Source organism: Leiobunum rupestre, chromosome 11, assembly GCF_980474605.1.
Source record: "Leiobunum rupestre chromosome 11, qqLeiRupe1.1.hap1, whole genome shotgun sequence".
NCBI lineage: Eukaryota > Metazoa > Arthropoda > Arachnida > Opiliones > Sclerosomatidae > Leiobunum > Leiobunum rupestre.
Genome location: NC_143394.1, coordinates 50,338,219 through 50,364,438, shown reverse-complemented (window position 1 = coordinate 50,364,438; position 26,220 = coordinate 50,338,219). Strand labels below are relative to the sequence as shown.

The window sequence follows — 26,220 nt, the reverse complement described above, 5'->3', positions numbered from 1 at the left end:
CTACCGCTGAAGAAAAAACCAGTTCTGACTGGGTTGTAGCGGCTTGTAGGCTGCCTCAGCGTGAGCCCGCAACCGCGAGAAGGGTTTTTTTTCTCCCAGAGGGCGCAATGTTGAGAGTAAAGTATCACACGCGACGGCCGAGAAAAAAAGGGAACGGCTGAGAGAAAATTCGAGGGGTGGGTAGAAAGCGGGGGTTATTTGGAAAAACGGGTTTTTGTGTTCACGACGCCGTGGTCCATTCACCGCGGCAACCGCTGTCAACTCCTAGTCATGTCTCCTGGCAGTATTATATTCCTATCTCTGACGAGCAGGCTTGGAAACAAGTGGTGGTCACTGGGTCAAAGACCAGTTTATTAATTGCTCGGACCAGTTTTTTTATTCAAAAGCTAGGGGTTCACTGGTCCAGTGTCCAGTTTATTAAAGAGATAGTGCCAACTCAGATTAATTTAAAATTTTGTTCTTTGGCTTACACTTTATGATAGATTTTTAAGTCCTGAATCAGAATATATATACATATTATCACTTTCAATTAGTATTTAGTTTTATATTTTAATGTAAAATAATGGTATTTCAATAGCCGCGCAAAACTTCACAGACTGTTGACGTCTTGAGTTTGGTCGATTTCGGCGCGCTCGAGTGGCGGGGAATTTCCAGTAGTCTTTTACTACTATCGCGTAGAGGATTTGTAAGCGCGTTTTTTGACTTTCTTCTCGTGGACAACATGGTTCGAGATTCTCGAATCACGACTTCACGAGCCGGCAACGTGTAAAAATATTATTTTCAAAGTAGAAATTGAAGTAAATATCGATAACAAGGTATTGTTTATAAATTATATCATTATTTCTTATACTTAGTCATTATAACAATATTTATATTCTACGGAAAGATGCCACCGAAAGCACCACAGTGTATTGCGCAGTTCCTTCCTGCAGTAATAATAACACCAAAAGTGGCTTATCTTTCCATCAAATGAGGGTCTTAAAGCGTGCGAAAGCGGGAAACTCGAATCAAAAGAAAGCGATGGGAGTAAAATTTCCTCCTGTAATTCCCTAAAAATTCTATTTCCAGCTCGATCTAGTAGCAACCAATAAACATCAACCTATCTATGAGGTAGACAGTATGTGATAAAAAAAAGTTACGCTATCATTCTATTTTAAAATTTGAAATTAATCGTGAATATTTATATTTATACCAAATGTTTTATAGCTATATTTTTCTTTACTATATTTTAAAATAATTTATGAAAAAACTTCATATTCGTAGAAAATTCTGACACTATCTCTTTAATTTCAAATTATCTACCGTATTATTAACCAATTGGTCTACGTGACCACTTAAATAATTCAAGAGTTGGGAGTCACTGGCCAAATAGACCAGTTTAGAAATAAACCTTATTTTCAAGCCTGCTGACGAGATAGGAAGGAGCATTGAGTTGGGAATAAATAGAGGTACAACTAAATCTGGCTGGCGCGGGACCAATTTCTTTCAATAAGGAAACTTAATCAACTTTATCATTCTACCGTGGCGGCATCTGTCTCGGGTGGTGGCCACTATATGGCAATTCAATTTTTGAGCGAATCTGACGCGAAATTGAAATGTATGAATTCTCGTAACAAACAAACCTTTGAAAATGTTTTAAAATAATTTAATTCGGTCAACACGATCCTTTTTAAGACAAGTTACGGTGAGTTAGCTAATAATTATTTATTTTTAGCCATATAACTTTACGAAATATAGATGGCGCTACCACCTAATTATAAAGATGAATTTCGTAGTCTTCTCAGAACAGGTCCTGCGTAACCATGGCAACCGAAATCGCAATTGTAATTCTAGCAGTATTATTCCCAATTCAATGGGAAGGAGATTGCCGGGTGCGAACCGTCCTTACGTTTTTTAGTCCATGGCTGCTGTGTCTTTTTATGCGCGAAATTTGGAAACAGGAAGTAAACGGGAAACCCAATAAAGAAACGTTTTAAAAACAAAAAAGTTGAAAAAACAGATAATATAATATCTGTGACATAATTTATTGATTAAAAACTTTGTTTCAAATATTACACTTAGCTCCTTATAAAGGTTGTCTATTGTATACAGCACAAAAAAAATAAACTGACAATTAAGCTTAAATTTTAAATTTTGGTTACAGTCTAGATGGATATGTTTGGTCCTTTTGTTGCATCATCTTGATTTGAACCTTTATATTCATACACGCTTCTCTTTCAATGTGTATTTGTGTCGTTAACTCTTCATTCTTCACCTAAAAATGTTTTATGTGAAATTTTTAAAGAAACGTTTTGGCTTAGGCACAAACTTCATTACCTGTAGTTCATTATTTTGTTTGATAAGACTACTTAAAATTTCGTGAAGATCCTCTTCTTCCTCTTCCTCCTCCTCTTTTTCATCTAATTCTTGCTAAAATTCAAAAAGACATTTCAGTTATATCATTAGGTACGCAATCCTGTTAATATTATTATTATTATTCGCATACACTTTCACTGCTTCCAGAGTTTGAGCTGTTTTCTGAAGAATCAATGGAATATTGTTTATATCTGTAAAACATCAAGTCGTGAACTTTACTTGAACTCAATTAGAGACAATGGTAGCGTACTTGAAAATCTGTTGGTAGTCGCTAATTTCCCCCCTTAGTCGTTCAATTTCCAGTTTTTCAGCTGCCAGTTTTCTTTGCAATTCTCTGTTTAGAGACAAATATTCTTCCTCTTGTAATTTCAGCATTTGTTCTTCTAATAATAAAACCTTAATTTCGGGGTTCCCCGCTTCTTTATTTGCGGTTGGTGATGTTTCTTTGCTGTTTGATTGAGAAGTTGGACTTTTTTGGGAACAACTTTTGGCTATTAAATTTATTATTAAGATTTTCTTCTAATCTGATCCCCTGTAGTTTAACTTACTTTCAGGAATTTTAGACTGTTCCGTACTGGTATTCGAAGTTTTAATGGGTTCTATTTCAGACGTATTTTCTGGTATTTCCAATGGAATTTTTTCGTTTACAACCAGTCCTTTTTTCTCTACCAACTCATTTTTGGTTTCCTGGTCAATTTCGGCAGTTGTTGATGGAAGCTGAGAAATAAACAAAAATCTTTCCATATTCTTGAAACCTCAACGGCAAAATCTATACAGACCTTTTCTTCCAGTTTAGCGGGAACTTTCGTCTCTTCAAGCTGTTTTTCTTTTGTACTATTTGCTGACTCGGTTTTAACTTCCGAGTTTCGTGTATCTACTGTTCTGAGTGTAGTATCAATTACTTCCGAAGGGCTGGTGACATTTTCTGTGGTTTTTTTGTTGCTGTCAACAGTGTCTTCCTCTGATGGTTTTCTTCTGGAATTATTAAGGAATCGTAGCTGGAAAAATATTTCTGTCATTAGTTATTGCTATTGCAATTTTAAAAAGAGCATTAGTGATGTACTTTTCGTTTCAATTGAGTTACAACCCTTTGAACTTCCCACAGCTGTTCTTCTTTCTGTTTATCTCTTAAGCCCGCATTTAATTCAGAATGAAGTTGGTTTAGGAAGCTTTCTTGTCGAGCTAGTTCTTCCTCTATTTCTATAGGAGAATCTGGCAATTCTAAAGATTGACGCGAAACTTTGGAACTGATTGGTGGTACGTATCTAAAATGAAGTACAAAATATCAAAAAATTGTCGGTTTTAGAATCATTAGCTCTTTCTATAAAATAATATACACGCATACATGTATAAAAAGTGTTACTTTTTGGAGCGCACGCTTCCTAATATTTCCGTGTAGAGGGTCTCGTGCGTTTTTGCGGGAGCTCAACAAAAACAAAAATATGCGTGCGCTATCTAACTTTAACTGCATGATGAATCTAACATAATCACGTGACCTCTCGTATTTTATATAAAGAGCTATTGAGTTGTGGAAATTTACTTTTTTATTTCCACTCCAGGGAACAAAAAGTCTAAATGATTTAGTAGCACCTCCAGAAGGTGATGACTTATTTGCATTGTTGGTGCTAACACTATTGTCACATTCTGCAAACTCATCTTGTTATACTTCTCCTAAATTGTCAAAATGAATGGTTATTATCAGGCTTGATATACCAAGGAGCTTGGCTACTAACTTACTAATTTTATAATATTCATCATATGAACAAAAACCCATGATAGCATTGTTCTGTTGCAAGAGGGCAAACTCTCTAGAAGCTTTTTCAGTGTATCGGCCTTCTTAGACGAGTCTTTTAATGCTAATCAGTGAAAAATTTTATTATTAAGGAATGGGATTTTCTTTAGTATTATATATGTAGACTCACTAATTGCGTCTTCAAACTTTCCACCCAAATTTTCAAGTAGTGGCTGCGGTAGTTCTCTCAGGAACATTTTAATAAGACTCGCTACTATATGTGGCTCATACTCATACAGATAAACTCTCTCTTGTTTGTTATATTTGGTCTGAAGCTGTTGAACTTTTGATTTCATACCAGATATTCGGTATATTCCTTCACATGTCAGACCTAATCTCATAAAAAAAATAGGGGATAGAATGCTATTATGCAACGTAATTTAGTATAAAATCAATACCATTTTCTTCAATGTAATCTATACACTCTCTGAAAAACGCCGGTAATTCAATACCATCATGGCTAGGGCTTCTTTCAACCGCTACACTCAATGGAACTCCAAAGACTGGTTTTTCATCTAATAAGAACAAATTTAGTATCGCTGGTATAGCCCAGAATATTGGTTATAAAGCACCTTCCACTTTGGGCTCCTGTTGTTTCTTCTTTTTGTCTTTTTTCCCCAGTTTAACAAGTCCACTGCCACCCTCTTTATCTTTTTTCTTCTTTGGTTCTTTCTTAGATCTTTCTTTTCGTACGACTGATTGCTGTTTAGCGTCACTTTCACTTTCAGTAAGGCTGCTTTTCTTAGATTCTTTGCTTTCCTTATGCTTGCTTTGCTTGTCTTTTCGGTCCTTCCCAGGAAATTTGAAAGGGGTTTTAAGCTTCTTAGTCTTTCCAGGGCTTCTAATAGAGCAAACAAATGATTAAAAAAACATGTGGACAACAATCCATTGTTTATTTTACAATATCACTATTACAATGTCTTTTCTTTCTCAGCCAGATTATATTCATCCAATGATTTTGATTTTGGTCTTTGCTTTATGGAGCCTTTCTTAAGCAGAATATTAAGAAAAGACATTGTTCTAAAGGCTTATCCCATTTTGACTAATCAGGACTATCATGCGGTTGTTAGGAACTGATAGTTTTAGATCTAATTTGGTATAGCCTTCAGATTGTCATGATGCAGATAAGGTTGATAATAATACACCTTTGAGTTTCGGCTTATCTTTAAAATTTTATTCATAAACATAGTTGCTAGCATACCTCGTGTCTTCGGGAGCATCATCGGAACTTTCTCCTTCAAAGGCAACGTAACCTTTATCTTTCTTTGAATCCCTTTTCTCTCTCCTTTTCCCAATGATTAGATCCTTTCTCGATACCTTCTCTTCATCGCTGTCTGCGAATGATCCATCCATTCGAAAGGAAATTGAGGATCATACATGCATTAGAACTCTAAAAGAAAGCGGTTTTGTAGTACTCATTTTACCGTGCCTGTCTTGGTTTCTTTTGCCTAATTCTGAAGCATATAAGCCGGGGAAGTCTTTTTCTACGTCGGGGCTCTCAAAATCCATTGATTTTAGTTAAAAAGTGGATAGTGCAAAACTTTTGACTGTGCTCTGGGTTTCTACGCGTTATAATTTAATTTACTACTATACTTTTTTTTATTAAAGGTCAGCAATTGGCCTGTATGAAAAGACTGCCAATGGTGCAGTCGTACAACTTTCAAGTTTCACAACAAAATATTCTATTTTCTCAGCATGAAACGTCTTATACTTTGGGCTGCCAAAATGAAACACGTACGCGGTCCCTTTAATTCATGTTTTGACCAGGGTTTTTTTTGACTGAATCAAAGAATTCTTTGTATGATATTCTTAAGTGAGCGCCATCGCGCGATGGATAAATTAATTCCTTATTTAGGTAACAGAGAACGTACGAGTCTATCCCTTTATCGAGCCAGAACAGCAGCGACATCGTCGGTGACTGGTTTAAAAAATATATTTTATGACACAATAAGTGGAAAATTAATTACAAACTATTTTTCTATTTATGAATAATTAAAGTTTCAATAACTAAATGAAGAGATAAAAAAACGTTTCCATAATTGACTAACAATTCCCATTTTATCGTAAGATAAATACCGATACTAGCAGGAATCCATAACTCTGTAATAATATTGTATTTATAATTCGCGTAATGCACTAATGTGATCATAGTTCTTAAGTTCTTTAATTTGCCCGACAAAGGGTTCGAGACCCATCACGTCGAGACACGCATAATTACTACAAAAATTATAATTAAATATAGTGATATCTAGAAATACAGCGAGTTCCTTCCGGAACTGGAAACTAAGGGGGATAGCTTTCAGGGAGAGAATTCCAGTCCCGGACATATGAGGCCGCCATTCGATCATTTCGATAGCATTAATGTCGCTGGTATTGTTGGGGACCATACTGCCGAGCAGTACACTTAGATGGGGAGAATGTAAGTTTTGACTCTTAGAGTTTTGGTGGCGAAGGAGCAATGCGTAAGGTGCCGCCGAATAATCTCAAGAGCTCTCGCAGCCTGAGAGGTTACTCGATCTATGTGGGTGCTCCATTCCAGAGTGTCAGTGATGACCACTCCAAGGTAACGCTGTGAGGTAACCTGCTTGAGCGGGGATTCATCCAGGGCGTAAATGGCATTATTTATAGGCCGGCCTTATCTACTAAGAGACAGGACTGCACACTTGGAAGCGTTGAGTGGAAGTTTCCAAGCTATGATCCAATTATGGATTCTATCCAGGTCATCTTGTAGGGAAGAGCAGTCCTGCATTGCGCATACAGCTCTTGAAAGAGCCACATCATCACCAAAGACGTACAGTTTTGATACAATATGATCATCGATGTCATTGATATATATGACAAAAAGTAGTGGGCCAAGTACTGAGCCCTGGTGGACGCCTGAAGAAGCAGGAAGGAAATCAGGGGCGCCCCCTAGGTAGGCAGAGAGCCAGACAAGGGTTTTCCCTCAAACACCATACGAATGGAGTTTTGCTTTCAGGAGTTCGTGAGGCACTGAACCGAAGGCTTTATGGAAGTCGAGGAATAGTACATCCACACGACCGGCACTCTCGAGACCAGAGGACCAGTCCTCAACACAACAGAGAAGTTGAGTTTCAGTGCTGAACCCACTCAGGAATATATGTTGATAAAGGAGGATCAGGTCATGATTAGTCATATGGGCCGTGATGTCATTGGCGATGTAGTGCCTGCTGATAAATACGAAAGATAACAAATGAAAAAAACTAATTTGTAATTATGAGTATATAAGATAATGTAACGCACTATTCAGGTTATGTAATACACTTTTATTTTCTTTTAATCTAGTCTGTTCATTACTTAACATGGTGTCAGAAGTCGTGAGCCAAAGTTTTTTGCTACAAGTTTCCACTTTGCAGGTTTAAAGCTCCGAAAAAAACTTCCTGATCTGACATCATTATCTTCTCTGCCTACTGAGCCTAGCCTATATGTTATGGCTTCGAATTTCCGTCACGGTGGTCCTGATCATTTTGACTTCACAAAAGACAATCCTGCTGCAGCATGGGCTACTCAAGGATCCTATATGTTAGAAGGATAGGTAGCCCTCCGGCCCGCCCGTGTTTTCAAAACGCCGGCAGCACCGTCGATATTAAGATAGACTCTAAACGTGGGACAGCTTGTTTCTATCTCTCAAGGACAAATTTTGGCGGTAATAAAATGTTGCTCTTGTCCTTGACGGAATCTAAAGACGGATTCGTTATCGCGCATGACCCACCGACGGCGCTGCCATTTTTCGTCCCTCCCCTCATATCCTTCTAACATATAGGATCCTTGGGCTACTTACAAGGCCAGATTAAAAATTTTGCCGATGTTACAAAGCTTTCAACAGAATCGGAAAGTGCCCAGCTTTCAAGCTTTCTATATACTTTCAGTAGCGGCGCTAAGGTTTTTTCACAGGTGGGCTAATTATTTTGTGGCCCCTAAGAATTTTGTGGCCCTTACAACCATGGAGTGTAGCTACACTCCATTTTACAAATTTAGTGACCCCTTATAAATTTTCCAGGAAGCGAGAAGAGCAAGGTTGATTTCTTATAGTGCTGCTCTCGTCGCGTTTACTGGACCTCTATGACCTTGTATCCGACCTGGAGGGGACACGTGCACGTCCGGGGTATTTCCCTAAATTCCCTTTCTTTTCTTTCTATTGTCCGTTCAACTTTCTCTCAATTTCCGCTCCCTTCCTCCCGAATCTATCTGTTAATGGTCTACTATCTTATTGAGTAAACAAATTGATTTTGAAAGTTTTTTTTCCAGAAAAACTTTTCTTGGCAATAAAACCAATTTCTAGAGATAAAGAAAATTCATACATTCAAATATGTGGCCTTTTAATTATAAATATGTGGCCCTTTTAATATAAATATGTGGCCCCTCTCAGAAATGCAGGGGGGCTAAAGCCCACTTCAGCGCACCCTTAGCGCCGCTACTGTATACTTTGGGCGCGGCTGGCCCAGATATTTATGATAATCTAGATATCCCCCTTATTGAGGCACAACAACACCCAACTCTTGAGCAAATTTATACCGCTTTTGACGATTATTTTGCTCATCACAGCTCAAAAGCCGCATCAACCCTTCGATATCTTCGTTACGGAACTACGCAACCATGCTCGAAACTCTATCGCAATTTGCCAAACCGATGAAACGTCATCAAATCATGCTGTCCGTCCTGGTACTCAATCTCAAGTCTCGGTTGACGCCACATACCACCGCCCCGGCACGACTGGATCTCAATCTACCTCTACATCACGACAACCTCAACAGCCAGCACGTTATATACAACCTCAACGAGGTTGGAGACAATCCTCTACCTCTCCATCTTGGGGATCGCCACGGAATGGGGCTCCGATACAACATTGCCCATTACACCGTTCTTTCCAGTTCCAGCAGCCATCTAAATCATCATGCCGAAATTGTGGTCTTCAACATGCCTGATCTGACATGAGCTCATGCAACCAAAGCTACTTGTAATTCTTGTCGTCGTCGTGGTCAGTGGGCTGGTCTTTACCGCTCTACTCAGTTTCGGACGCCAGCCAATTTCCATAGCCTTCGTGCGTATTTAAATTTTGGTCACAAGTATCGCCGCCTACCGACCGAATTTGAAATTGAATATGTGAAAGCTGTCTGCTCGTTGAAAATTATCTTTGCACAGCAGCTGAAAGTTTCAACCGAAAATATTGAAAATCAAAGGTTATCTGCTATTTCTTCACATATTAAGTTGATGGATAATAACACAGATGGCGCTATGTTTCCTAAGCTCGAAACCTATACCCTGCATGATCCTCTGCAAAATTGCGATGAGACGGTTGAGACCTATGACTTTCAGAATGATTTCAATAATGACGTTGCTGGCCTCAACTCTGTAACATATTCACAGCAAGCGCCACAGCTTACAAGGGGTTACTTTTTTACAAACGAACCCACACAACATGATAATTATTTTCTAAACTAATTCCCGCGCCTCCATTGTTAAACCCATTCTCAAGTGCAGGAAACATTTTTATAACAAAACCACACCAACCTAGTGTCAACTTAAAAATAAAAACAGCTTTTAACTTTAACAATATCGTCTATATAATTTAAAATATCGATAATAATCGTGGTGGGTCACCGTGGGTGACAATATGACCTAGGAATATGAAAACTCGGTCCTCCTAGATATGACAAATACCATTTTCCATTTGACTGCTCTAAATCACTCTGATCAACATTTTATGTTCCATTTGCGTGCTCGGATCTGATCCGATCGAGTTTCACTTGTTCCATTTCTCTCGGGTGCTCCGAGCTCGTACAAAACCGATCTGCCGATTTCGACAGATCTAAGGATCGAGATCGAGATCGGAGCAAATTTTTGCGTGTTCCTTTTAGATTTTTAGCAAAATGGCAGACCAAGACGTGAAACAGTGGCGCCGATCGCTTTTTTTTCAATGGGGGCCGAAGCTCACTAATAAACTCGGAATGAGGCTGCTGGCAACACTTTCTTGCTACGGATGCTTAAAAGTAAACGGCCTTTAACATCGGTGATTTTACCAATGGGGGCAAAACCCCCATTGATTTTTCTCAATGGGGGCCACGGCCCCGCCGCCCCCATGGGATCGGCGCCACTGACGTGAAATTCAAATTACTAGCAGATGAAAAACAACAAAGCGCGGAAATATGCTAATGAGATGTTCCATTTGCGGTTTACTCTAGTCGATTAGGGCGAGATCTATGACGTCAGAGACAGATTGGAAGGAAATATCGGTCGAGCAATCAAATGGAAAACGCTAAGAAACATTCCGAGATATATATGGGTAAGTTTTCAATAAGAGACAATATAACGGTAGATAACCAAGGTATAGGTGGAAATAAGAAATCAATTTTTGACGTTATATCGGTAAGCCAGAATTTATTTAGTTATATCATAAGTGGATAATAAACATAAGTATGGCACAGAACGAATTCGGTTAATGATAGTCTGTCGTAGAGTGATTGCGAAATAGGAAGTTTCCGAACAGGAAACTCGTCCCTTCCTACTCTTTCCGTTGGCACTTGCCAAAATAGGTTAATTTAAAAGAAACCACCTATGGACTGCATTGTAAAGGATTATATAATTAGAGAATAAGTAGATTAGTCCATTATGAAAAGGGATAATAAAGCTAAACCCTAAACAAATTTGAAGAAATTTAAAAACTTACTAATAGCTCGTACTGATAGGTCTTCGAGCGAACAAAAAGACGCGAAACTCGGACCAAATAGATCTTCGAGTGAAAAACTAAATTAAATTAAATTAAATAGCCAGAAATTCCAACGGTAGACCGGTTTCGTCCTATTTGGGACTCGTCAGTACCGTGCGGGAAATCAGTTTGTTCGCTCGAAGACCTATCGGTACGAGCTATTAGTAAGTTTTTAAATTTCTTCAAATTTGTTTAGGGTTTAGCTTTATTATCCCTTTTCATAATGGACTAATCTACTTATTCGCTAATTACTTGCCAAAATAGTCGGTTAGTTTGATGGCGAGAAATACGAGCGTACACGCGTTTAGGTTTGAAATTCGAAAAAAACTAACTTCTGAAATGGAGCAAGTGTTTATAATAGTTATTTTTACCTTCTGATTCAATAATTCATCATGATTTTCCAAAAGTCAGCGTTACTTACAGTTTTACACTATTTAAAGCATTTCGGTAAGTAATGGTTTACGTTGTCATTGGCGAAACAGACTATCATAAAAAAATTTGCATCGGGTGAATAGGAAGTGTCATACTTATGTGTATTATCCACTTATGGTTATACTTACAAAGAGACATCCCGAGTGTAACCAAGGATTCTATATTTATAGAATCCTTGGCGTAACCCACCGATTTTGTTCAAACACGGGGGATTGGTAGACCTTCATGTAACTTAAAAAATTCTAAAGGGAATTTATTCAATGGGCAACCGTTTTGCCATGGCAACGAAAAATGTTTTTAACAACACAAAATGTAAATTTTTAAATTGAAAATAACATGGGAATCTAACCGATTCCCTTGTGAAAAAATTTAACAAATTTCAAAATTTAGAAAATGCCAAATATAGAAAAAATAGATAAAGATTGACGAAAAAAATATAAATTTATCAACATTAGATCAATTTGAACAAAATGGTTGAAAATGAGCCAAAATGCCTAAAATTGGAAAAATGTGAGAGAAAATTTAAAAAAGTACAAACATTGAAAAAATATTTCGAAATTGTTTGAAATAAATAATTTTTTCAAAATTGAATAAAATTAATAAATTAAAATAACTTTATCAAAAGCAGTAAGTTTGATCAAAAACGATTATAATTGATATGAATTGATTGAAATAGATTATTTGTGAAATATCGTAATAATATATAGATAAATTGGTGTATTTGGTCAACAATGATCAACATTCGATTTAATAGATCAAAATGGGCAAAATTTTAAATTAAAAAAATGACTAAATTTTACAAAAAATCTCAAAATAAATTTGTACAAATTTGATCTAAAGCAGTTACCGTAGTTTCGATCAACATTAAAAGAAAATTGAAATTTATTAGTTGTGTAGAATATAACTAATATACAGGATGTCCCCTAAAAAATGAACCAGGGCAAATATCTCCAAATCTGTTTTAGGTACGATTTTGAAATTTTCAAATCGTAAAGAATATGTAGGGGAAAACCTACTGCGAAAATCTCGATGACCTTGAACCATGTCTTCAAGGTCATTCAAAAACTAACTCGAGAACCGTAAGTGTTACAAAATTGGTTCCAATTAGAAAAGTGTTGAGTATCTTTAGAGTTATCAGCTCCCGAACCTCGCTTTCGACACTTTATCAACTTAACGATCTTCTTGTTTTTCATCTAGCATTTATCGGCTTCCTATTGGTCAAATCCGATCAGGTCAAAGCTATTTGCACTTCAAAAGTCACGTGGAACACCTGAACACCTTTCTAATTGGAACCAACTTTCTTACACTTAACGTTCTCGAGTTAGTTTTTGGATGACCTTGAAGACATGGTTCAAGGTCATCGACATTTTCGCAGTAGGGTTCCCCCTACATCTTGTATACGACTTGATAATTTCAAAATCGTACCTATAACAGATATTGAGATATTCGCCCTGGTTCATTTTTAGTGGACAGTTGGACACCCTGTATAGGTAAATTGTGTTTTTGAAAAAATTTAGTTATTTTTGTCAATTTGGTCAAACTTGACCAAAATTGGAAAAAAAATTAATCTAAATTAGCAAAATTTTGAAATTTTGAAAACAAATGTATTAAAAATGCTAAATTCGACAAAATATCTAAAATTGTTTGAAATCAATTCTAGTAATAGTTGTTTTGGTTGTGTTCTAAAAATATCAAAAAATATTATTGACTTGAAAAAGTAAAAGTGATCTAAAATTACTTTATTTTATTCACGAGTTCCGTTTTATGTAACCAATATACACTTAAATTTCTTTTGTATCAAGATGGATGCTAATCCTATAAACGTTGTAAATTGCTTGAAAGATAGAGCGGAATTAAAATTTTCTTATTTTATTATTTTAAGTTCAAATAATTCAACTTTATATAATGAAAATGAAAAATATTTTGCTCAGCAGATTTTAGTAGTATCATATGTAACATAATCACTCATAAGTATGCCATAAAAGCATTTTCGATAATGAAACCTTCTTCACGGGATATGACGTACATGACGTCACTTACAACTCCGTGACGAAATACGCGTCATCAACTTTACTGATGGGAAACGGAAGTTAGTGAGAATTCCTCGCGCGTTTCTGGCTTTGCCCATGTCAAGTTTAGCTCGTGCCTCGCGATCACATGATTTCATTTCCATGGTAACCTTTTCAATAGCGCAAGTATTTTAAGCATTTTTGCATTTTTGGGTCCGCTCAATCAGGGGGTAGAAACGTACGCGAAATGCGTTGTCTCATGCGATTCCCTTATGTATGTTCCGCGTGAAACAAGGTCTCATTGAATTTTTTTCAATGGGAATATTATACAGAGGCATACTTATGAGTAAATATGTTACATATGGTAGTATGTGTAATTTTTATCGGAGGATATTTTGCAAGAGGAGTTAGTTGGTAAGAATACATTTAAACTTTTCAAAAGCAAGTGCAGTAAATAAGCGACAAGTAATATTAATATTACAAACAATGTAAACGAAAATATCTTCGAGGTACAGCAAATTCATTAAATAGGTACTTAATATAATTGTAATCAATAATTATTATAGGAGTGAATATTTTGTAGATATACAATTTAATTATTTTGATACAAAATTAAATTTCAATTAAATTAAAATATTAAAAAACAATAAAATAAAATTTAAAATGAAAATAAATTACAATAAATTTAAATAAATGGAATTAAATTAATTTGAAATAAAATCAAATAAATTATATAAAATTGAAGAAAGTTTAAATAAATGAAATTAAATTAATTTGAAATAAAATCAAATAAATTATATAAAATTGAAGAAAGTTTAAATAAAATAAAATTAGATAATTTCAAATTATTTAATTAATTAATTTTGAAAAAATAATTTATTTCAAATAATTTTGAGATATTTTGTCGAATTTAATATATTTATAAATTGTTTTCAAAATTTTAATATTTTGCATATTTCGATTTTTTTTAAATTTTGATCAAGTTTGACCAAAATAAATAAATTCTTTTAAAAAAACACAATTTATCTATATCCAATTTTACCTAACTAATAAATTTCAATTAATTTCTTTCAATTTTGATCCAAACTACTAGCTGCTTTTGATCAAATTGTTACAAATTTATTAAATTTTATCAATTTTGAAAAAAAATTATTTTAAACTATTTTGAGATTTTTGGTAAAATTTAGTAATTATCTATATATTTCATTTGAATAAAAAAATCCCCATATGGATCTCTTAAATCGAAGTATTTTTTTTTTCAAATACACCATCAATTTATCTATACAGGGTGTCCACTAAAATATGAAGCAGGGCGAATATCTCCAAATTAATTTTAGGTACGAATTTGAAATTTTTAGGTCGCATAGAGTGTGTAGGGGGAAATCTACTTTGAAAATTTTATAAAGTTGGTTCCAATTAGAAAAGTGTTCCCCATCAATTTTTTTGCCTACATTTTCAAAATTTTGGAATCGGTTAGAATCACTGGACCCATACTATTTTCAATGGGAAAATTTCCATTTTGTGTTGTCAAAAACATTTTTCGTTGCCATGGCAAAACGGTTGCCCATTAAATAAATTCCCTTTGGGATTTTTCAAGTTATATAAAGGTCTACCAATCCCCCGAGTTTGAACAAAATCGGTGGGTTACACTTCGGGATGTCTCCTTGTTAGCATAAATAAATATATTCTTGGTTGGCAGCTCTTGTAATGCCTATCCCGGAGTATCGCTCCTCGGTCACACACGGCAGCTGCAGCAGACAAGCACCAACTGGAAAATGGTTCAGAGGAAAGCCGTTCGCGAGAGGTCACGTGATTACGTTAGTTCCTCGTGCAGTTAAAGTTAGAGAGCGCGCGCATATTTTTGGTTTTTGTTGAGCTCGTGCGAAAACGAACGAGACCATTTACACGGAAATATTAACAAGCGCGCGCTCCAAAAAATAATACTTTTTATACATGTATCATATGTAACATAATGGACGCTTCAATAAAAGAAACTCGGTTTCTACTCCCCTCTCCAAATTCTTCTGGGAAGGAGCTATTTCCGGTCGGTCGGTTAAACGGTTAGGATGGCTAGCCAAAAAGTCAAATATAAGCCAATTGGAGAAGCGTTTTTTCCCTCATGAGATTTTTTCGTCAGATAAGAAACGCGTCGGCTCACGTGTATAAGGAACATACTAATGTTAATTTTCGATAATATATTTTAAGGTAAACTATATAATGTTACTAAAACTAAGTATAAGAAGATAATATTATTATTATTATCATCCTCTTATGGTATAAATAATTAAAATTATATGTAATATTTTTATAATACCGGGCAATTTTAAAGCTTCTCATGGATGCAGAGTTAATTCATTTCGTATAAAATTATCTTTTGGAAAAAGATGGAAACTCATTCCTTTAGAACTAAACATATTACTTTTGCAGTACGGTATGCAACAAGTGTTTCCTTTTAACCAGGTAACTTTTTTGGCATGTTAAGGCTTAGCAAAAAACTGATGTTACGTTCGAGAAAGTTTCCAGCTTTCTAATATTTCAACAAGCACTATATAAATAGTAACTTATGAGTCCTGGCTGTCGGAAATATTACTTCTTGGCAATTTCTGGGAAGATGTTTTATTTAAGCGCCTATTGACGGCTTTTAAAATTCATTTTGCGCGTGAAAATACCCCTACATGTTATGGTCAAAAAAGCACGCAAAGAAGGCTGTGTGCCCAAGACATGTACCTGTAGTGTCACGCTCTAAAACGTCTTTTCAAAATCCGTCAATTACTCATAAGTATGCCTTTGTATAATATTTCCATTGAAAAAAATTCAATGAGACCTGGTTTCACGCGGAACATACATTGAGCGGACCCAAAAATGCAAAAATGTTTATAATCCTTGCGCTATTGAAAAGGTTACCATGGAAATGAAATCGTGTGATCGCGAGGCACGAGCTAAACTTGACATGGGCAAAGCCAGAAACGCGCGAGGAATTCTCACTAACGAGGAGACGACCCGAGGTGGTTCTCACCGATTTTGTTCAAAGTTGGGGGGTTGTTAGACCTAGATGTAACATGAAACCCGTTAAAGGGAAAAGTTACGCTGGGCTTCCGTTTTGCTATGGCAACCCAAAATGTTTTTGACAACATAAAACGAGAAAAAGTCTATGTAAAATAACATGCGAAAATTACAAAAAATCAAAAACAAAATTATTTTTATAAAAATTAAAAAAATAGTAAATTTTACATTTTTGGATTACTTTGGACAAACAGGGGGAATAAAAACCATTTTGGGTGAACTCGAGCTAGTTTGAATAAATAGGTCGAAATTTTAGGTATAATACAAAATATTTGTAAAACCTATGCCGTGATAACTGCGGTATATTTTCGCCGATAAATCTTAAAATTTCTAAATTACATTATCTGAACGATGTTAACAGATTTTTTAGATTTAAAATGGCGGATACAAATATAAATCATGGTGCAATAAGTTAGGTAATTTGTATCCGATTAACCTGAGATTTTCTACGTTACATTATCTGCCCGAATGAATTCGTACTATAGATTTTTATAGAAATCCGACACCATTTCGGAAAATGGCGGATATCAATAAAACTCATCGTGCGATAAGTTCCGTAAATATTCGTCGATTAATCAGAAATTTTCAACGTTTCATTATATGCCCGAGTTAATTAGACCTGTGGGTTTTCCAATAATAATACGACGCCATTTTGAAATATGGTGGATATAAATATAATTTATAATGTGATAACTGCCGAAATTATTGGTCGATTTATGTGAAATTTTCTACATTACAATATCTGACCGAATAAATAAGCCCCTTACACTGTGATTCAAAAACTATGATTTCTAGAAAGTTGAAATTTGTACTGTACATTGAACGTGCCGGGGGACACTTTCTACCAAAATTGCATCTAAATCGAAAAATGTTTTCACGTTTTTTTTTTAATTTAAATTTTTACCGCTAGGTGCTATAAGAAAATTGACAATGATAAAATTGTAGAGCGTTATCGAAAACGTACAAATAGCGTTGAATGGAAAAAATTAGACGTCTTTTTCACTGAAAAAATACGACTTGAAAAAGTAACAAGTTGGGCAAGCTAAAATAACTTTTTTTGAATTCCATTGGGAGAGTAGTGTAACTTTATGAAAGTCAGAAATTGGTTAATCTGGTGTTTAATGCTTTAAACACCGCTGAAAAATCGAGGAGACAATGGCGAAGAAGGTATTACACGATTTAATTTCGTAGGAGGAAAAATGCGAATTTTTGAAAAAGCAAAGAGAGATTTTATTTATCTACTTACAAACAAAATTTATAAGTACGTTTCGAAAATACCACCTTCGGCTACGATGCAGGCTTGAATCATTTCCGGGGTTACTTCCCAGCAAGCACTTACAATTCGTTGACGCAGCTCTTCAAGGGTCTCAACTGGAGTGGCGTACACCTTGTACTTGACGAAGTCATATCCTCTGACCTTGCTGGCCATTCATTGTACGGGACCGTTTCTCCCTATCCATCGTTGTGGAAATTCGTTGTTTAGGTAATCTCTCACGGCTCTGTGGTAATGAGGCGGGGCACCGTCTTGCTGAAACACTGTCTTGCTCGTTGTTGTTCTAGCTCATTTCTCATGAAATCTAAATAATTCTGGCCATTTAGATTTTGCGTTAAGAATACTGAACCAATTAACCGGTTTCCAACAAGACCAATCCAAACATTCAAGCGCCCAAATTGAAATTGGTGACGGTGTTCATATCCCCAGTGTGGATTTGTGTCTTCCCAAACATGATTATTTTGGTTATTGTAAGGGCCGTCTCTTGCAAACGAGGATTCATCCGAGAATAGCATGTTGCGGAGGAATTGTGGGTCGTCGTGCACGGAATTTAGCACCAGTTGCAAAAATCCAGCCGTTGTTAAGCGTCGCTCTGTAAGGATGGTACTTATGCCTATGTCAAATTTCCCAAATGCGAGTTTTACTGCAAGCCAAATTGCATTAAACACCAGATTAACAAATTTCTGACTTTCATAAAGTTATTATACTCTACCAATGGAATTCAAATAAAGTTATTTTAGCTTGTCACTTTTTCAAGTCGTATTTTTTCAGTGAAAAATACGTCTATTTTTTCGCGCCAACGCTATTTGTACGTTTTTAGCGACGCTCTACAATTTTTTTATAGCACCTAGCGGTTAAAATTTAAATTTTCAAAAAACTTTTAAATATTAATATTTAGATGCAATTTTGGTAGAAAGTGTCCCTCGGCATGTATAATGTACAGTACAAATTTCAACTTTTTACAAAACATAGTTTCTGAAAACAAATCACTTTTTCGAGCACAATAAAACACCTTGTATACCCCATTTAAAAAAAATTCCGATAATTTTTCTAATAACAATCAACATTGCTAGGCGCTACTTTGCAAACGGCAGATTTCAAATTAATGGACAAATAATTTCGGCAGTTATCGCATTATGAGATATTGATATCTGCCATTTTGTAAAATGGCGTCAGAGTTCTATCATAGTGTAAGGGGCTTATTTATTCGGTCAGATATTGTACTGTAGAAAATTTCACGTAAATCGACAAATAATTTCGGCAGTTATCGCATTATAAGTTATTTTATGTCCACCATATTTCAAAATGGCGTCGTATTATTATTGGAAAACTCATTGTCTAATTAACTCGGGCATATAATGAAACGTTGAAAATTTCTGATTAATCGACGAATATTTACGGAACTTATCGCACGATGAGTTTTATTGATATCCGCCATTTTCCAAAATGGTGTCGGATTTCTATAAAAATCTATAGTACGAATTCATTCGGGCAGATAATGTAACGTAGAAAATCTCAGGTTAATCGGATACAAATTACCTAACTTATTGCACCATGATTTATATTTGTATCCGCCATTTTATAAAATGGCGTCGTTTTTCTATCGAAATCTAAAAAATCTGTTTACATCGTTCAGATAATGTAATTTAGAAATTTTAAGATTTATCGGCGAAAATAGACTGCAGTTCTCACGGCATAAGTTTTACAAATATTTTGTATTATACTTAAAATTTCGACCTATTTATTCAAACTAGCTCGAGTTCACCCAAAATGTTTTTTTTCCCCTGTTTGTCCAAAGTAATCCAAAAATGTAAAATTTACTATTTTTTTAATTTTTATAAAAATAATTTTGTTTTTGATTTTTTGAAGTTTTGCACAGGTTGGTTGCCATCTCAAAACGGAAGCCCAGCGTAACTTTTCCCTTTAACGGGTTTCATGTTACATCTAGGTCTAACAATCCCCCAACTTTGAACAAAATCGGTGAGAACCACCTCGGGTCGTCTCCTCGTAAGTTCCGTTTCCCATCATTAAAGTTGATGACGCGTATTTCGTCACGGAGTTGTAAGTGACTTAATTCACGTCATATCCCGTGAACGAGGTTTCATTAACGAAAATGCTTTTATTTCATACTTATGAGTGATTATGTTACATATGATGTATGCGTATAAATTATTTTATAGAAAGAGCTATTATCCAGCCTGCCATTAAACAACTTAAGAACTCCTACAACTTTCCCCTACTCATTTTCAAGGGGTGGCTTACCCGTTCAAGTAACCTATTTAAATGTATGAAACAAATCTAACAAATAATGTTTATGTAATAGGCGCTTCAATAAAACATCTTCAAGGAAATCACCAAGAGATAATATATCCGAGATCTAGAACCTGAAAGTTACTTCTCATTTGGTGCTTGTTGAAATCATGGAAACTTTTCACCTTTAAACAGAACGTCGTGTTTTTGCTAAGCCTTGATATGTCAATAAAAAAGCTACCTGGATAAAAGGAAACACTTGTTGCATACCGTACAATCATGTGGTCAGAAATGTATATAACGGTGCTCCGAGCGAATCAAAAAGCCTACTACACCGTACAAGAGAAACGTTTCTATTATTTCAACCAGCACTATATAAGCAGTAACTTGCAGGTCCCTTTTCTCGGAAATATTACTTCTTAATTGGCGATTTTCTTGAAGATGTTTTATTGAAGCGTCTACTCAAGAACCAAATTACAATTCTCGAAATTAGCCATTCGTCTGGAGAAACAACCGGCTCCTTCTAGGTTGAACTCCCTTCGAATTAAATCCATTTACTTGAAGAAGTTTTATTGAAGGGTCTTTTATTTCGATTCTATCAATCCATGTCAAATCACCCAAGGTCCCCACTCCACCCCCTCCGATTTTGGTGAAACCAAGAACGTATATATGTATGAGAACGTTGAACAAAACGCATCGCTTGGGCCATGATTTAATCGGTTTCAGAATAACTCCGCCCTAAAATCCGCGTGCAGCGCGCGCTTGAACTAGAAACGGTTTTAACCTTTAGGGCGCGACGCACGCGGATTTTAGGGCGGAGTTATTCTGTAACCGATTGAATCATAGCACCAGGCAGTGGCGGCTTAAGAAGGCTCGGTCCCTGGGGCGGCGGCAGTGTTTTGTGACACCCCCCAGGACCGTGCAGAAGTTTTCACGGGTCCGTCTTCTTCAAGTTTAATCGTTCTGATTTGCACCCCCCCCCCCCTCGAGCTTCTCTGATGGCACCCCCTGCTGCCCTGGCGCCCGGGGCGGACCACCCCCTCCGCCCCCCCCCCTTAGGCCGCCAAATTTAATTCCCGCTTGTTTTGTAAGAAATCCAAAACTTCAGCTCTGTATAATTCAATATAGCTCTAGAGATACTGGTTTTGAAATTTACCACTGGACGCGGTCAAAATTTCAAACCTTTAAAAAATCCCGTTTTTAACGAATTATATAAATTTTTGTTCTATTTTCGTGTTTCCCGACCCTTTTTTACCTACTACAAGTCATAATTAACAATATAATATCTACTGTTCGGAATTGGGAAATTGTTTAAATAAATATCTCGAACAAAAACCGCGATTTATCCAGCATCTTTGAGAATTTTTATAAAATACTCATTTATTTTCAATTGAGACACCAAGAATGTATTTATTTATATTTAGGGAGAATGTCTATGCCGAGACGATTTTTAGCCGTTCTCTCAATCCACCCGTTGGTCCCCCCAGTACGCTCCTCCGCTTAAAATAAAACGAATAGTCCCGGTATTTTATTGGCTGCTTAAAATTTACGTCACCTAACGCGATGGAAATCAAACGCCGGTGACGTTTTGTCTTTCCCCCGCGCGAGACGGGGGAAAGGCGTTCAATGTGCCCGGCGATTGTCCCAACATAATCATTCTTCCTAAATATAAATAAATACATTCTTGGTGACACCTTATTTGTGGACTCTAGCAACTGTTTTATCAAAATAAAAAAAAATCATACAGAGCTGAAATTTTGGATTTCTTACTAAACAGGCGGGATTTAAATTTGGTGAGAGTTTCACTAAAATCTGAGGGGTGGCGTGGGGACCTTGGGTGATTTGACATGGATTTACCCAGTAGTTAAACACAAAAAAATTTCAATGACCGTGTACGAGGAAGTTTGTTATCATATCGCATTCCGTTCGGGTTAAAAATAAAATTACAAAATTAGGCGTACTTTTTTCCACAGTTTTGACGTTGAAAATAAAAAATTATAATATTTTTAATTTTTAACGGCTAAATCAAATTTTCGGCGCCATGGGGGTGATGGTTCCGCGATATTTCGCCGGTGTGAATAAACCTTGGTACTTTTTGGAAGAGCTAAGTTAGTCCAAGATAATTGGTTCAAAAACAAATGATATCGAATAATTTGATTTCGGTGACAGCTCTCCTCACTCGATTACGCCACTGCACCTAGCAGACACCATGAAGGCACGTGACCAAGAGCGTGAGCTTAGTACTAAGTGCTTGACCTTTTCGCAGGCCGTAGTATTTAGACACCATCTGTTGGTGACTTTTAGTATAATTTTTAAGCAGGAGACAATGGCTCTCGCGACGATAGCACGAGCTTTCTTACCGATAGATAGCGCCTTATAAGGACAGCCTGCAGAAATTGCGCGATTCTGCTAGCTGTCACCTCCGTATTCACTCCCTTTGAAATATTTTATCTAGACCTTTATATACGTTTCCCATATCTATGGGCAGTGCGCAACCTCAGGGTGACGTCCTTCTAAAAGCTCTATATCTATGCTCTAAATATATAGTTAAAAATTACGTATAAACTAGGAGCAACAAACACAAAGAGAACGCAGCTAGCCTTTAAACACGCTAACGAAGGGTTGTGTATGAATTTCATTGGACGAGCGTCACGAGCCTTTACACTGAACGTTTTATGGGCGGGGGGAAGACAAATTCCGAATTTTCCCCTTCCGACGGAAGCAGGCGCTAAAGCGTCTAGCCAATGAAAAATGTACACAAGAAAATCCACGACTTTTGACGGGTTGCGTTCTCCTTGGGCGGGGTGTTGTGTTTGTTGCTCCAAGGTATAAAAGTGGTATTTCGCTTGCTTGTTCAATTCTGTATTAGAAATAAATTGACTCGCGCCATTTTGCACGAGTAAATTTTTAAATTTCTTCAAATTTGTTTAGGGCTTAGCTTTATTATCCCTTTTCATAATGGACTAATCTACTTATTCGCTTATTATATAATCCTTAACAATGTAGTCCATAGGCAACGGGGTCTCGATCGAGAAACGGTTTGAAAGAATTTTTGGATTGCCTCCAAAATTCGTCTGTTGCTGACGTCACCCAGATGAGATCCCATTGATTTTCAATAGGATCTCATCTCAGTGACGTCACGATGTTCGTTAGCAACGAAGTTACCAACCTTAGCCCTTAGCAACCACAGCGTATCGAGGCAACCTTTTATAGCCTAAAATTTACTAACCTTGGTCCATAGGTGGTTCCTTTTAACCTATTTTAAATTAGGCCTGTAATGAAATGACCTCTTAAATAAAAAATATCACGCGCTCTTATCTTTAACAGTACAATAAAACTAACACAAACTCGTGATCTCCCGTATTTTCGTATTTTAAAGAATCTCCTATATGGCGGACTTGGAGTAGATTATTTATCCTAAGAAATTCTCAGGTATTTATGAATTATATTTCCCAACAGCAATTTCCCAACTCATTATTAGCAATCCACCGAAGTTTTCTTAAGAATTGTAGTCTAGACACAATTTTTTTAATTAAGCCTTGGCAATATATGATATAGATCTAAGACATTGAACAGAAATTGGTGCAAGAGACACAAATTATTAAGTTTAGGCCGTGTCGAAAGAAATGGATTGAATTCGAAGGGAGTTCAACCTAGAAGGAGCCGGTTGTTTCTCCAGACGAATGGCTAACATCTTCAAGAAAATCGCCAAGAAGTAATGTTTCCAAGATCCAGGACCTGCAAGTTACGGTTTATATAGTGGTTGTTGAAATAATAAAAACTTTTAACCTGTAAGGTAGGCAATAAGTGTTTCCTTTTAACCAGGTAGATTTTTTTAACACATTAAAGCTTAGCAAAACACGACGTTCTGTTTACAGGTGAAAAATTTACATTATTTCAACCACCAGTATATAAACAGTAACTTGCGGATATATTACTTCTTGGCGATTTATTTGAAGAAGTTTTATTTAAGCGCCTATTGGCTTTGCACTTTTTGTAAGATAGAGAGATAAGTCGCTAAGAGCTGGGTCCATATTGGGGAAAAATATAATATAATCAGCTAGGCCTAAGTCATCAAGCGACTTTTAAACCCATTAATTCAGGTGGCCGGGTTTCAATGCGATAAGTGGGAAGGCAAGGGAATTATACAATAGTTTAATACAGTGGTGTATGAACGGAGGAATGTACCGCTCTTAAAATTAGAAAGAGCGCCAAATTGGTCCAAAAAAAAAGGGGGCCAAAAGCTTATCAATTGAGCCCAAAAATTATTTTTGTACCCCCTTTAAACCGAAACGTTCCTATGCGCCTGGAAATTTAAGTTACGGCGAATTAGCCCAGCAATGGAACATAAGCGTTTAGTAACTTTGTTTGTATGCGTTGAGAATTTAAGACGGGGATCCATAGTGACCCTGACCCCGAGGTCTGGGGGCCTATTCTGTAAATATTCGAAATCCAATTTTCGATCGAAAACTAGATTTCGAACTTCGAGATCTCGACGAATGGTATTCGGTAAAGATTTCGTATAAGCATAAATCAATGCAAATTGTCGAAGTCGATCTCGACATGGCATAGGGTATCGAAATCGAATTCCCGTTCGAATGTACAGAATAGCCCCCCTGGGCGGTGTTTTTTTTTAAGTAACCGCTTAAGCTAATCAAACGTTAATCGGCTATGAAAATGACTTGTAATTCTTAGAAAAATACAGGCACTTAAAAAAACAGTTGATAATCACAAATAAAGGTATTTATTCATAATATTATTTCCTATTTTCGTTCAATCGAAAAGATAAATTTCACGCAATAAAAATAGTAAAAATTAAAAATCTTATAGGGCTGAGAGCCAGTGGCGTAGCCATAAATTCGACAAGGGGCCGATCGTAGAATGTGAATGTTAAGAGTCAGTCGAGAAATGGGTGGAATATTAGGACAATCATAGGTAGGCCCTAACGGGGGTCTGGACTCGGAACCCCCCCCCCTTGTCTACGCCACTGCTTAGCGGAGTAGCCAAGTCGGTGCGCCCTGTACATAGTACAGGGTAAGAGGTAGGGTGGTTTTTGTAGCTATGTCTCAAGCCTATGTTCTACGAAAGTTTCGTACTCTGCGTAAGGATGGAAGACAAAAGTGCCAGACCTGTTTTAAATATGAATGTACTTTGAATAAAGGCACTGGTTTCAAGGATCTGTGGATTCGCTGTGAAAAGTGGTTGTACTGGTACCTAGGAGCAACAAACACAACACCCCACACAAGGAGAACGCAACCCGTCAAAAGTCGTGGAGTTTCTTGTGTACGTTTTCATTAGCTAGACGCTTTAGCGCCTGCTGCCGTCGGAAGGGGAAAATTCGGAAATTGTCTTCCCCCCCGCCCGTAAAACGTTCAGCGTAAAGGCTCGTGACGCTCGTCCAATGAAATTCGTACACAACCCTTCGTTAGCGTGTTTAAAGGCTAGCTGCGTTCTCCTTGTGTTTGTTGCTCCTAGCTGGTGCCATGTTGAGAGTGCCTCGATACAGTGTGTGGTGGTCGACAATGAGAGGACAATTCCAGGAGATGTTCAGGACTCTTTTAAATGTCTGAAGTGCTTTTCACCGGACGAAATAGAGTATCTAAAGGATGATGATTGTACCAGCAACGCCTTAACGCGCACCATTGGACAAAACCCTACCCCGGTAGTGACCCCAAGGAAGCCAGTGCTTGGGGAGGTGGCCGATGTCGATAATGCTGAAGGTGTTATGGTCGTGAAAGAACAAGGTGTGGTCGGTTTTTCACTTGAAGTGCTGCTAAATGGCATTGAATCTATGTTGGCATCGAAGTTTGCCATACTGGAACAGTGGCGAGTGTTGAGACGACTCACGAACTGGAATGACGGGACAGAATATTCCAGGCACGATACGATACACTTGAGAAAAGACAAGATGATCAGGAAGAAATGAATAAGGAACTGAGGATTCAAGTCGAAAGGCTTCAGATATCAGTCGATATTATCCAATTTCAAGATCAAAAAGCGGAGACTGATAGAATCCGGGAGTCTTTTCAAGTCTTATCTCAGCAGGTGGCTACTCTTACTGATCAAATGACGGAACAATCACAGAAATTTGTATAATCAAGCGTTAATCTTGTTAAAAAAGTGTCGGATACTGTGGATACTTTAGCCTCTAATATGATGGCCTTCAGAGTGGCCTTTGATGATTTGGATACGCCTGAAGGCGCTGAAAATTGGATAAGGAAAAATCTTGAACTTGGTGAAAAGTTTTTTCCGGTTTGGCAGACGTACGATGAAGATAAATAAACCTGTCTTGATTGATCTAGATAGTGCTGGAAGCAGGCAA

General features: G+C 36.8%; 2 protein-coding genes across 5 annotated transcripts; one reads left to right on the top strand and one right to left on the bottom strand.

Annotated features, from left to right (window-relative positions):
* Positions 1 to 2,003: 2,003 nt before the first annotated feature.
* Positions 2,004 to 5,899, bottom strand: Rlip (Ral interacting protein). 4 transcript variants are annotated; one of them, XM_090162804.1, is made up of 14 exons: positions 5,572 to 5,899; positions 5,349 to 5,481; positions 4,720 to 4,988; positions 4,546 to 4,662; positions 4,278 to 4,478; positions 4,093 to 4,211; positions 3,896 to 4,026; positions 3,419 to 3,620; positions 3,135 to 3,353; positions 2,904 to 3,072; positions 2,606 to 2,846; positions 2,486 to 2,546; positions 2,317 to 2,409; positions 2,004 to 2,254 (listed from the first exon to the last, which is right to left on the bottom strand). In XM_090162804.1, exons 1-14 carry the CDS (start codon positions 5,654 to 5,656, stop codon positions 2,138 to 2,140), a joined length of 2,157 nt encoding a protein of 718 aa, XP_090018930.1. In that variant the 5' UTR covers positions 5,657 to 5,899; the 3' UTR covers positions 2,004 to 2,137. The 4 variants fall into 4 exon arrangements, with proteins under 4 accessions (XP_090018930.1, XP_090018931.1, XP_090018932.1 ...); XM_090162805.1 differs by having other exon boundaries at positions 5,349 to 5,537; positions 5,596 to 5,899; XM_090162806.1 differs by having other exon boundaries at positions 5,349 to 5,537; positions 5,741 to 5,896.
* A 262-nt stretch (positions 5,900 to 6,161) lies between these two features.
* Positions 6,162 to 9,664, top strand: LOC149923194 (uncharacterized). The gene is made up of 4 exons (XM_090162808.1): positions 6,162 to 7,061; positions 7,125 to 7,375; positions 7,451 to 7,620; positions 8,711 to 9,664. The coding sequence occupies exons 3-4, from the start codon at positions 7,591 to 7,593 to the stop codon at positions 9,098 to 9,100; spliced, it is 420 nt and encodes a 139-aa protein (XP_090018934.1). The 5' UTR covers positions 6,162 to 7,061; positions 7,125 to 7,375; positions 7,451 to 7,590; the 3' UTR covers positions 9,101 to 9,664.
* Positions 9,665 to 26,220: the final 16,556 nt, after the last annotated feature.

Bases quoted from the DNA above. Each gene is read 5' to 3' on its own strand.
- Rlip (XM_090162804.1), bottom strand. From the start codon at position 5,656: ATGGATTTTGAGAGCCCCGACGTAGAAAAAGACTTCCCCGGCTTATAT. The intron at 3,073-3,134 runs GTCTGTATAGAT...TTTATTTCTCAG, and splicing joins CCGCTAAACTGGAAGAAAAG to CTTCCATCAACAACTGCCGA. The intron at 2,255-2,316 runs GTAATGAAGTTT...AAACATTTTTAG, and splicing joins AACAAAATAATGAACTACAG to GTGAAGAATGAAGAGTTAAC.
- LOC149923194 (XM_090162808.1), top strand. From the start codon at position 7,591: ATGTTATGGCTTCGAATTTCCGTCACGGTG. The intron at 7,621-8,710 runs GTCCTGATCATT...TGCTCATCACAG, and splicing joins TTCGAATTTCCGTCACGGTG to CTCAAAAGCCGCATCAACCC.